The 13,112-nt window shown below is 43.6% G+C and overlaps 1 protein-coding gene across 1 annotated transcript in view; it reads right to left on the bottom strand.

The window, feature by feature from the left end:
* The window catches only part of MRPL3 (mitochondrial ribosomal protein L3), a 39,099-nt gene extending 37,553 nt beyond the window's left edge, over positions 1–1,546 (bottom strand). Inside the window, exons 1-2 of the mRNA XM_021678785.1 lie at positions 1,288–1,546; positions 92–276 (exon numbers count right to left, since the gene is read on the bottom strand). Of these exons, the coding sequence (XP_021534460.1) occupies positions 92–276; positions 1,288–1,379 (277 nt within the window). The 5' untranslated portion in view covers positions 1,380–1,546. The remainder of the gene's footprint in view (positions 1–91; positions 277–1,287) is intronic.
* Positions 1,547–13,112: the final 11,566 nt, after the last annotated feature.

The following is a 13,112-nucleotide window of genomic DNA, read 5'->3' as shown; positions in this document are numbered from 1 at the left end:
TGATACATTCATCAAGCAGTCACTACGATTTTGAATATTCCAGCCACACAGTAACTAGGAAATGAGAAACCATCAAATATAAAATAACTACCTGGTTCCCAAGGATGTAGAGGCCATGGCTCATCTTTCAAAGGACACAGTTTACTTGCTAACTGGGCTTTATTTTCATCAGAGACCAACTGCTTAACAAATGGGACATTTTCTTCAGAAAGATGCTCATCCCACCAAGTACCACTCCTGCCATGGAGACCTCTAACCAAAAGCCAGATGACCGTTCTGTAAAAATAAAAATTATAAAAGAAATCACAATATAAAAAGTTCCTCCATTTAATGTGGGGAAGGGAGGTCACATGAGTTGGAAAGTGTAGTCTGGGCCTTAGGAAAGGATTTGGTATCTGTGCAAGTTTTTTTTTTCCTGACATTCCTTATGATAATAATGGGGTTCACACTTTAACTGTTAATGATTACTCTAGAGTAAAAGGTCTTCATCTTCTCCTCTGGAATAAACAAATTTCTAACAGAGATGTCCTACCTAGACAGAGGAGCAGCTGACCCATTTGTATGTGTACTTTAATAGTTTACATCCAGTGGAGGTGGCAGAATGTGGGATGCTGATCTCTGATAAGCTCACCTCTTCCCAGCAATGACAAGGCCTAGGCTCAGAAGATCCATAAAAGACATGATCTCTGAGCACGTGAACACACCAAGGAAGACCTTGTGTCGGGAAGGAGGTATGTAATTCTTGCACGGAGGGTCAGAAAAGAAGTAAGGCTTTCTGTCGCCTATCCACCTTTTGTAGTCAGGTACATCCAGGTTAGAGTCCCAATTTTACACGAATTAGTTGAGTGACTTTGGGTAAGTTACTTCCCCAAGCTTTCCTTTTACCTGCAAACTGCAATCATGACAGTACGGAATAATGACAGTGTCTGTGAAACGATTAACAATAGCAATTCTATCTCGTGAGGCTACACGAGCTAAGGCGCCTAATATACCGAACAAAGCATTCAGTACATAGAAAACGCCCACTAATTGGTAGATATTATTGCTGTTGGTAATGCTCTCTACCAGTCGCTGGCTCATAAACATTAAAAACAAAAAATCACCCCTTCACTCCTTTAATGGGCACTTCCTTGGAGTAACGCTCCTCACTCCTCTGTGCCTGCGTTCTGGTACTGCGCCCCTTCCTCCTCCACCCTGGGCAGACCCCTCCGCACTGGGCCATATCACTGTTCCAGGTCTGTGCTTTGCAGGGACCACAACCCCACACCCTGTCTCTAGCCCACCCACCTGTTTGCCGAGCCCCGGGCAGCACCCAGGCCGCCCGCACGGCAACCCAGCACCTGGGCGCCGGCCTGAGCCAGCAGCCTCCAACCAGGCATAGAGTGGCCGGGGAGGGCTTGTTCCGCTCTTCTTTCCCGCACCCCGCCGCTCTGCTTTCAAGGCGTCTCCACGCTGCAGCCGCAAGTCCGCCACAGCCTCCCGGGAGCGTCCCGCCGGGTGTCTCCCGCTGCCCTCAGTGATCGGAAGAGAGCCCCGGAGCCACTTCTGGTCCGTTTCCCAATGCATTCCGGGCACCAGGGTCATCCCTGGAACTAGAGTTCCGCTTCCGGATAGTCCTACCTTGGATCCGGGTTAAGATCAGTAGATGGTTGGGCAGGGACTGACGACTGATTTGTCTCTTCAGGGGGTGAAAAAAAGGGATGTTTGGAGTTAAAACTTTGCAAGAATGAGGCGAACTAGAGACAGGCTCCTTAAGGAAGCGAAATCACTTCTAACTAATGTGCGTTGTGGGGCAGCTCATTGTACTAAACAAACCCTGATATTGTTATACTGGTTTATGTTGAAAACAGCCCCAAAAGGAAATTGTTATTTTTACATTATAAATGAGGGAACAGAGACTCAGACTTTTGGTGCTGGTCCAAAATAGTACATCTGGCAGACGGACAGAGCTGGCACTGAAACCGGGCCGGCATATAATAACTATAGAATACGGCCAAAGTGATGATGCGTGGCTTGCAGGGCTGGATCATACAGAGTACTGCTACTTCTGTCTTGGTCCCTTGGATGCTCCCTATGGGGAAAGACAGCGGTCATGTCCTACAGACCCTCGAACAGCCCTGTGGAGAGGCTCTTTGCCAGCCAGAAGTGAGCCACCTATAAGTGGATCCTCCAGTCCCAGGCAACCCTTCAGATAACTGCATCTCATGAAAGACCTTGAGCCTGAACTGCCCAGCCAAGGAACTCACAGGTTCCTGACCAGAAGAAATTGCCAAAGAGAATAAATGACGACTCTTATTTTGACTAAGTTTTAGGGTGATTTGTGATGCAGCAGTAAGTAGCTAACATACCTTCTATAGAAATAAAGCCTTGTCCTGTGTTCCAGACCCAGCCTAATCAGCATGCGTGTGCCTTGGGCACTCATTCTACTTCTCCAAGAGTCCATTTCCTTATTTGTTAAATGGGTGTTTGTAGAAATTTGGACACAAGAACTTAAGAATTTAGCTATTTCAACCGTCTTTTTTTATTAGTGATCTGGCTAGCCTGACTTAAAATCTCCAGGCAATGGGCAATTCCTGGTTACTACTTGGAATTCAGTAGGCTCAAAATCTTTGCTTTGTTTGCTCTTCCATTCAACCAATTGCTATTGCGGTTACCCTGGACACTTCCAAATAATATTTTGGGGCTTGGAGGAAAAATTGCATCTCTTAATTCTAGCCAGGCTACCTGGCTTCCCAGTTACATAAGAAAGGCTCTTCATTGAACAAGCATACCTCGAGGCATGGTACATGTACAAAGCTGGAGGAAAGACGACTTTCCTATCACTGCCAATAGCTAGCATTTCTTGTGCATATGGAATGTGTTCACTTTTGTGGAAATCTATCAAAGACCACTGGGAGCACACCTGAGTTCATACAAGGTTAAGTTTAGTAAGCTTGTGACAACAAGAGAAAGCATACACCTGACGATGTCTCTATGAGTTGGGAGGGGCTTGTTATAAGATTTGGACTTATGCCAGGTGATTTTAAGTTGGCATCAGGGAAGCTGGGACTTATTTTGGGACACTATCAAGAAGCAAGGACAGTTCAGCAATTGGGCATCTGGGAAATTTTGTTCTGGAGGCAGGAAGAACAAAGTGAGACTTGGGATGATGTTGGTATGAGGGCAGAACTCACTCAGAAGAAGGAACTGTTAGTCACTTTATAGCAGTGGTGTGGCCTTGGGTATGGTCTGTTAGAAAATTTGTATTGATGTTCCATTATAAACACTGTAGTCTGATTACTAACAGAATTCATTTTCACTCTTTCAGTTTGTTTTCCCACTTAATCTTTATAACAACCTTATGTGCTAATACTATAATTATCTCCATTTTACAGTCAAGGAAAAAAATCGCAGAGAGATTACATAACTTAAATAAGGTCACTCAACTAGTATGTGGTAGAGCCAAGATTTAAATCTCAGGAGTGTGAGCACAAAGCTTGTGCTCTTAGCAATTTAGTTCCTTTGGCTCTCTGTGACAGATACTGCATTAGAATCTCTCTAGGGCTAAAAGGGAAAGTTAGTAAGTAAACATATCATACACCGTGGTCTGTGAGTATTGAGGAGGCAGCCATTCAGTCTAGCCTTTGCCCCTGGTGCCACTTCTCACCAGGTCCATAGTAGAGACTTTGAGTCAGTGAAACCCTTAGCAGGCACCACTGCTTAACTGAATCTAAGGAAAATGTGCTTTGTCTCCTGTTACGTAGCACACATCGCCTGATTGCAAGCTGGGCCTGGAGATGGCATCATGTTTGATTTTGTCACTGCAATATGCTGCTAATTGACAATGACCAGGCCCAGTTCTCGAAGAAATCAGCCCGGACTCCTTTAGGGCACTTAAGCACCATGCTCAAGATTCTTATACTTTCTGATGTCATTCTTCAGATCTTGCCCTACCTCGGACACCATTTTGCCTCTCTGGGGCGTCAGTTCCACATTGGAACAAAGATAACCTCTATAATCTCTTTTTAGTACTACAATTCTATAATTCAAAAAGCTGATTTAACAAATGTTCCCCTTTTTAAGTAAAACATTAAGAATAGATTCATTTCTGAATTTCTGAAGCCATGTCCAACAAAGAGGAATCATCACAGTAGGTTTCAAACCAATGGTTTATTAGAAATATCTTTTCTACGTGTTTCTGCTTTTAGGCTCTTTAGTTAGTTCTTTTTTTTTTTTTTTAAGATTTTATTTATTTATTTGACAGAGAGAGAGAGAGGGAACACAAGTAGGCAGAGCAGCAGGCAGAGGGAGAGGGAGAAACAGGCTCCCCGCGGAGCAGGGAGCCTGACGCAGGGCTCGATCCCAGGACCCTGGGATCATGACCTGAGCCGAAGGCAGCTGCTTAACCTACTGAGCCACCCAGGCGCTCCTCTTTAGTTAGTTCTTATAATGTTTGTGATATATCCTGTATGGTTGGCTTATTGCAGACTAATTAATTATTCATTGTTGTTTAACTTACATTTTACATTCATTTATGCTGTCTCTTAGTTCACAACATGCCTCATATTTGAAATTAAAAATCTTTTTGAGGTGAGTTTAAACTTTCCATTAAATTATCCTTGGCTTTCTTCCATTTTTCTAGAAGCTGTGAGAATTTAGCAAGTTCTAAAATCAAGAAAGATGTTATGAAGGTGATCTGAGCATTGGATGGGGGAATAGATAACATGAACTTTAAGAAGCTTTGAACATTGAGATTCCATTGCTAGCTGAATAGAAAACTTAAAAGGCCATATTGCAAAACCCACAGATGCTCATTCAGTAAGATGATGAATTCCGTTTCAGTGTCCTCCAGTAAGGCCAAGTTACAATTTTCAACTTCGATATGGTGCTTTTAAAAACATAATTTTTATTTATAAATTCTTAAGTCAGCCCGGATATCCAAGAGATATCCTAGGGATCCCAGAGATGACCATACTGGAAAGCCTAAAAAAAAAAAAAAAAGAAGAAGAAGAGAGGAGGAGTAAAAGTAGGAGGAGGAGAAGGAGGAAAAAGAGGAGTGTGCCCCTGTAGTGATGTGGGTTTGAAGTTTCTCAGCATCCTGCCCTCCTCTGTTTTATTCAGAATTGTTCTGAAACTTAATGTAATTAAGCCCATCTACGTTGCTTTAAAATTCTTTGATGACTGAACAGAAGCGTTAGCTATAGACAGTGGAACATCACATGCGAGGGGACCAAATACTCTAACCCAAAGCCAGGTCCTTTTTCCTGGTCTTTCTCCCGATGCCAATGTAGTTCTGATGGCTGGAGTGCGGTTCTAAACCAGTGAATATTCTTGTCACCTGGAACCATGGTCAGAGTGCCTCCTCTGAGCCCAGAAGATACAGAGTCTTGAGAAATTCCTAGAGACTGAGTTCATTTGGGATTTTGATTATTCTTGGAAGGGGTCCCAGAAGAATGAGAAAGAACTAACACGTCACTCTTGCTGAGTGGCGGGCACTGTTCTAAGTGCTTTATACATGTCAAGTCCCTACTCACCTATCATGTAGGTACTATGTTCTCATCCTCATCTGCAGATGTGGAAATTGAGGCACAGAGAAAACCAGCAACTCACCCAAGGTCACAGACCTTAAGTTTGTTAAGTAAGTGGTAGTTTTAGGAGTTGCGCCCAGGCAAGGTGACTCCAGAGCCCAAGTGCCAACTTCTCTGTTGTACTGCCTCTTTCTCAAGAAGAGAAAGCTGTACGGCACGACATTGGAACGCTGAACCTGGCATTCAGAGGTTGCCCCAGACAAACAAGGACTGGGGATGGTTGTGTTAAATCTGCATCTTTAGAGATTTGATTAGCCTGGATCAAAATCAGTTGGGCTCAGGAGGGAGCAATGAGGCCAAACTTCTTGAGATACTTACCTATTGATTGTGTACAACTTTCTTGTCAGGAAAGAAACAGGAGGCTCTGTGATGTCCTAGATCAGTGCCTTTCAAACCTGAAGGTACTTAAAAATTACCTGAGGATCTTGATAAAATGCAGAGACTGATTTTGTAGGTCTGGCGTGGGGCCTGAAAGTCTGCATGTCTAACAAGCTCAAGGTCATGTGTGTAGCTGCTGGTGAGCAGACCAACTTTGAGTAGCAGAAAGAATTCTGAACTCAAAGTCAAGAGACTTGGGATCCAACCTCCACTCTAAACTGAACTAGCAAAGTGACACTGAGTAAGTCACTTCCCTCTCTGTTTCTTCATCTGTGAGATGGTAGAGGAGCAGGGTTTATCCGGCGGAGGCTCCTTCCAGGCTTTTTAAGTGAAATTCTTTGTAGGAGACAGAATAATGCTCTCCAAAGTTATCCACATCTGAATCCCTGGAACCTGTAAATGTGTTCTGTTACATGGCAAACAGGACTTTGTAGATGTGATTAGAGTTAAGGGCCTCAAGATGTAAAAATCATCCTGGGTTATCTAAGTGCGCCCTAAATGTAATCGCGTGAGTCTCTCAATTTCAATTCGGGGAACCTTCCTGGCTGCAAGAATAAAAAAATGTAAGACAGATGTAATGTGGAAAGGGTACAGCCGGCCTCTGCTGGTTTGGAAGATGGAGAAAGGAGTCCACAAGTCAAGCAGTGTGAATGGTCTCTAGAAGATAGAAAAGGCAAGGAGTGGGTGCTCTCACCCACAAATGGATGCAGCCCTGCCAACAACTGCAAGTTAGCTCAGTAAAACCTGTGTTGGGCTTCTGACCTCTAAAACTATAAGCTGATAGATCTGTGTCATTTTATGCCACTAAGTTTGTGGTAATTTGTTATGGCAGCAATAGAAAATGAATATAAACATTTAAGCCCAAAGTCCTAAAGGCTGACAATTCATAGAATAAACAGACCTTGATTTTGGACCGTTTTGAGATGTGACAAAAAGATTAAAATCCCTGTTGTATCTTCAAGTTTACTTTTGAGTCTGAGAAAAAGAATTCTTGGTAAGAAGCCTCATGTCCATTGCCAATTACATTATTTTGTACACACATATGTTAGAAATATTTATTGAATATCAACTATGAAACATATAGTGCTTGGCACATGTTAGGTGCTCTGCAAATACTGGTTGAATGATCAAATGAATTGAAATCATACTGCACTAAATGCAGGGGGTAATTAAATAATAATGATAATACCTGCTCTGTATGGGGCATTTTACATGCCAAACACTGGGCTCAGAATAGATACCGTCAAGATTGCTCCTGACAATAGTGATAGACATGGTCACTATTTTACATAGGTGATTGTATATGAGACTACTCAGAGAGTAAATAACTTGCCCAATTAGTAAGTAGGCCAGCTGGAATCCAAAACTTAGGTCTGTTTGACTCCAAAATCTCTAGTCATTCTACTATTTTGCTTCTAATTCAAATAAGCAAGACAGAATAAGTGCAGTCTTTGAGGAGAACACAGTGCAGCAGGCAAGGCAGAGGAGGTCAAGAACCAAAAGGATAAGTGCCAGAGCAAAGGTATATGTGCAAAGTTCCCCAGGTGGGATACTCACAGGGGAGCGAACGTCTGAATTACTCCTTGAGGGGGAGAATAAGAGTGCTCAGGGACCGAGTAGGGAAAGGACATTCCAAGTAAAGAGAACATGGTTCCAGCTACTATTGCTGGGTAATAAGCTACCTCAAAGTTTTTGGCATGAGAACAACCACCATTTTATTATCTGTGGGGCTTCTGTTGGTTAGGAATTCAGAAAGGGCACAGAGGGGATGGCTTGTTTCTGCTTCTTGATGTTTGGGAGCTCAGCTGGGATGACTCAAAGACTGGAGGTGATGTCAGCTGAGGGGCTGAAATCATTTGAAGGCTCATTCATTCCATGTTTGGTGCTTGATGCTGCCATCAGTCAAGACCTCGACTAGGCTGTTCTCTGGAACATCTCTATGTGGTCTTTCCACGGGCTTACTTGGGCTTCCTCACAGCATGGTGGCTGGGTTCCAAGAGCAAGCATCTCAAAAGAACCAGATGTAAGCTGTGTCACCTTTTATGACCTATCGTCATAAATGACATGGTATTCCTTCACTTCAGGTACAAGTCGGCTGAGATTCAGGGGGAAAGAACATAAACCCACTCCTCACTGTGAACATGGCAAGATCACCTTGTAAGAAGAGCAGGTGGGATGGGAGACATTGTGACAGCCATCTTTTGAGAATATAATCTGCCGCAAACACCATGTTTATTTCCACGTGAAAGAGAGGAAAGCATCTGGGTAGTTGCAGGAATTGACCAGTGGCTGACACATTTACCATGACAGATTTACCCTGGAAAAAAGTTCCAGATTATGTCTGGCTGGTTTACAGGAAAGAAAATCAGATTTATTCCAGGTTTTCCTCTGCTCCCTCGTACAGCTTCTGGGTAAGAGTCTAGTACATCCTCTGTTCAGAGAGACAAAGGCCTGTAGGACTGTGTGTGCCCAAGAGGACTTGGATATGACCCACGTGAACAACACACTCTGGAGCAGAAGGGGAGACTGGCCATCGAACGGGGCGAGCCACTGACCCTGAGGGCCCTTCTAGCTGTGCCTGTGTCCCCTGGTGGCAAGGCCTGGGCAGTGGGCTGTGTCCGGGAGGAGGAGCGGCAAACTGTGAGGGGCAGGGAGGGCGCGGCCAGACTTGCTCTGGAGTCAGGAAAGGACAGTGGTTCCTCTCTCTGTGGTATTTAGACTCCAGCCAGGCCTGGCAGGGTTGTCATGGCAACTTGCCTGTCCGCGTGGCTGAGCTGAGACAGGATTCCCTTAGTAACCGAGAAGCCCGGGAGATGATGCTTAAAATAATCTTTTATGCCCAGGCAGAAATGCCTTTGCAGTTTTATTAGCCATGAAGCATCACGGGGCATGGCTTTCACTCCCACTTTATTTCAAAATGGAACAAAATGGCTTTTTAAAGCAGGAATTTCCAACCCAGGGCCAAATGCTGTCTTCACTCCATGGAGCACGCATCCCGCTGCGACCAATGAGCGTCACCGCCGAGTTTCTGAGAGTTGCTGCTGGTCACTATTATATAAATTACCTTCAAATAGACCAGGCGATCTCTGGCTGAAATCACTGGGCTCCATCTAGTCTCTTTTCCATTTCCTACTGAAGTCTCCTCCAGTCTCTCAAGAGGGCAAGTAGTTATGCTTGGCAAGACTCGACCGCCTGGGCCATTTAACCTGACAGCCCTTACCTCTGACACCCTCCCAGCTCATATCACCTCTTTGATTTTCCCTCATCTGCAAGGTCTGCTTTCCGCCTGCCTCCTCCATGACAATCCCCTCATAATGGCAGCCCTGGCAGTGAATTCCTCTCCTCTCTTAGCCCTGACCCTATGCACACATGTTCTTACATGGTATTATTCTCTTTAGTATAAGTAGCGAGAAGCCGCAAGTTTAGAAACCGAGTCTTCGTGACAAGACTGCAAACCCTTTAAAGGCAGGGTCATGCATAGCTCCTCAGCTGTCCCAGAAACCCTACATTTATAATAAAAGCTCCAGAAATAGTCGGAAATTTTAACTTTGTGACAATGCCAAAGACCACTGAAGTGTACACTTTGAAAGGGAGAATTCTCTGGGATGTGAATTACACCTCATTAACAAGAAATTTGGAAATCTGTGGAAATCTGATGTGAAATCCTGAGAGTGGCCAGAATTACCACACCAACCAGAGTACAGGCAACACTGGAGCCGTGATTTTGTACATCGTGAGGTGTACGGCTGGGGTGAGAGAGCCTGACCTTGAGTCACCAAATGTCTAACATATTCCTTCCACCTTCTCCTCCACCGGCAGGAGGAGAAGCAGAGGACTTGGTACACCCATGTAATGGCTAGCAGCACTCTTTATTTTTAGAAGTGGGAAGGTCTGGGTTCAGACTCTGTTGCTGCTACTATTTCCATGCACGCGCGTGAATCACTTAGTTTCTCTGAGCTTCCTCATTGGTAAAATATGTTTTAAAAAAATGCCTCCTTCCCCAGGCAACAGTACAGATTAAACGAAATGATGCACACAATGAGCTTAACACAGTACTTGGCACATAGTAACAACAAAACAAGTGCTGACTACTTTTATTATTAAAAATATTCACATTCACTTTCTGTTAGATATTACAATAATCATGAAAAATCTCGACTCATCCTTTTTTTGACTTTCCCATTGGTATTTTCTCCACGAACAATTTCATCTTGACGCAATTATGCCAGATTCCTAACAAAACGTTAGGGGATCTCTTCATCATTCTTTGGCCTCAAGTTCCTTTATCTCCATGTTTGCTGATCACCTCTTAAGACTACAGAGATGTAACATGTACAAGAATAATGCTACCATTATTTAAAGACACCATTGTCATCATCTGGACAAGGTGTTCATGCTAAGCCCACTCCTCTCTCTTCCTTTCATCTCCTTCTATCCCTTTCTTTCTCCTTGGAATTCACAATCCCCAGTCCAGGAGTACTACAGAGAATGCTAGATGTGGGTCTGCAAACTTTGTCATAAAGGAAAACAGTCTCCTTGAAGGCAGTCAGTCATGATGGGAACAGCCATGTGTTTGAGAGAACATGTGTTCTCCAGAAATGAAACTACTGTTATACCATACTAGTAGTAATACTAGGAATGAAAAATGCTCATAATACATTTAATTTTAAGGACATTTATATAGTGTCTGGTGTGACGCTCAATATTTTGCAAATATTATTTCATTTAATCCCCAGAGCAATCTATGAGGAAAGCACTGTGGCCAGAAAGGTTAGGTAAGTTGTCCAAGATCACATATCTAGTAAACATCCCTAACAAAGCCATGGACCTAGTTCAGTCTGGTTTCAAACCCAGGTCTCCCAATTCCCATTCTATTTTTCCAGTCTACATGATGCTAGGCCTTTGGTTTGCTGTTTTGGATGAGTGAAAGGAGAAGTTATTTGTCAAATGTCTCCTTGCTTAAGTTATGGCCAGCAGGAGAGGGGAAAAATGATCTTTAAAGCAAAATATCAGCAGATTGGAAGTGTCTAATGTAAAATGTCATTTCAAGTATGAAAGTCCTTCTGCAAAAGGGAGTTTGGGACTTGGTCAGGCAACCAAATAGAATACATTAGAAATGGATTCCTGGGGGAGTTGATTTTGTCACCTAAACTTGGCACTTTCTCCCAGGGGCACAGGTAAGGTCCCAGTACTGGGCAGTGGGGGGCTTCAAGCAGAATAGTTGGCGGTCATAATGGGTGCTCTCTTGGACTCAAAAGCAGAGTGGTCTTTCCCAAGGAAAAAATGGTCAGCCTACAGGACAAGGAGCCATTCTTCCTCAAAGTTCCCTCAGTTTCCCCTTGCCTCAAACTTCCAGCAAATTTAGAGAACACCTTAATCACCATTTCCCTTCTGCTTCCAAGAATGTGAGAGAGATTTGATCTTAATCTCTCCATTGTTCCATGCATATAAATCTGAGTACTCTTATTCCTAGTCCTGAAATGAAAAATGCAGTGGCTCATCATATAATGAATGTCAAAGGGAAATAGTAAGAAGTGGTTAGATATAGACTATCAGGAAGGAACATAGTGGGTTTCCCAGAGGTGGAGGACTATAATTGCCTGTCCTTTTGCCCTTTCCCTGCGGTGGAAACTCAAATGATTTTATCCAGTCTAGGAACAAATGATCCGTTTCTCCTGTTCCTTTTCCTTCTCATGGAAGAAGGGAAGTAGAGGCTGGTTGAATGTTCATTTCATTCAACAAATATTCAAGTACTTTCCATGTTCCAAATCCTATGTTCCATCTGCTATCTGTGTGCTAAATCCTACAGGAAAATCAAAGATGAACGTGTTCTCCAATGTCCTAAGGCAGAATACTTACAATAAAATATTAATGGATAAGTAATATTGTATTAATTTAGATACCTCTCCTCCCTACAAGAGTTCAGCGACCAGAAAGGAGTCAGGGAACCGGGTTGTCTTTGTGGCTGGTAGGAATAGAGAAGAACGGCCGGGCCGCACCCTTTCCCCCTCCCTCTCTCCTGCCATCTTCCCTGTTTGCCCAAGGTCAAGCTGCATTAGAAATCTTTGGTTTCAAGCAACAGAAATCCCACTTCAACTGGATTAAGTGAAAAGGGGATTTATGGGCTTTGGTGGCTGAAAATTCCAGCATCAAGGCGGGATCCAGAGGCTGATGGAGGTCATCAAGTGGATATCTTATTCTTTTTGTTATTTTACCTCTTAAAATTTCCTCTGTTTTGGCCTCATTCCCACAAGGTGGCAGGATGCCTTCTTGCCCACGCAGCTTCCTGTCCTCTCAGTGTAGCCACATCAAAGGAAAGTTACCTTCTGCTGAGAGCTCCAGCAAGTTCTGGGTTGGGATTTTTTGGCCTGGCTCAGGTCACATGTACATCCCTGAGCCAGTCACTGTGACGAGGACCATTCAATGTCTCAGGGTTTCGCATTTTTTTTTAGCCTACCTTAATTATTATTATTATAATTATTATTATTGCCATGCTTTTGTCTTCTAGGCTACACAACTTGCCTGGTATGCTATAAATAATGACTTAGAGACCACTTCCTGTGTGCCATCCATTGGGCCTGACATTTTATTTTATTTTATTTTTTAAAGATTTTATTTATTTACTTGACAGAGAAAGAGACAGCGAGAGAGGGAATACAAGCAGGGGGAGTGGGAGAGGGAGAAGCAGGCTTCCTGCTGAGCAGGGAGCCCGATGCGGGGCTCGATCCCAGGACCTTGGGATCATGACCTGAGCCGAAGGCAGAAGTTGAGCCACCCAGGCGCCCCAGAGCCTGACATTTATAAGATATTATCTCCTTAAGTCCTCACGAGAACTCTAAGAGGTAGAGGGTATTGCTTCCATTTATTGGTGAGGAATCTGAGCTTCAGAGAAGGTAACTCAATTTAATATTCTCTGGGAAACATATTTCTGCCTGACACCAAAGCTCTCGCTCATAACCATCACAGTTCTGCCTTCTTTAGGAGGGTCAGGCCAGCTTGTTAACTATCCTTGCTGGAATGGATAAATGTGCATCCTAGGATGAACTGAGATCTGCAGAATGGCAGCTCAGCTAAGCTTGTTCTGATCTTGCGGATATTAAATAAAGAGACATAGACGGAATGTGGTGGTAATTTCTGGGCCGTGGCTATATTTAATGATATTTTTAG

The sequence above is a fragment of the Neomonachus schauinslandi genome, chromosome 1 (assembly GCF_002201575.2).
Source record: "Neomonachus schauinslandi chromosome 1, ASM220157v2, whole genome shotgun sequence".
Classification (NCBI taxonomy): Eukaryota; Metazoa; Chordata; class Mammalia; order Carnivora; family Phocidae; genus Neomonachus; species Neomonachus schauinslandi.
This window is presented reverse-complemented; position numbering and strand designations above follow the sequence as displayed.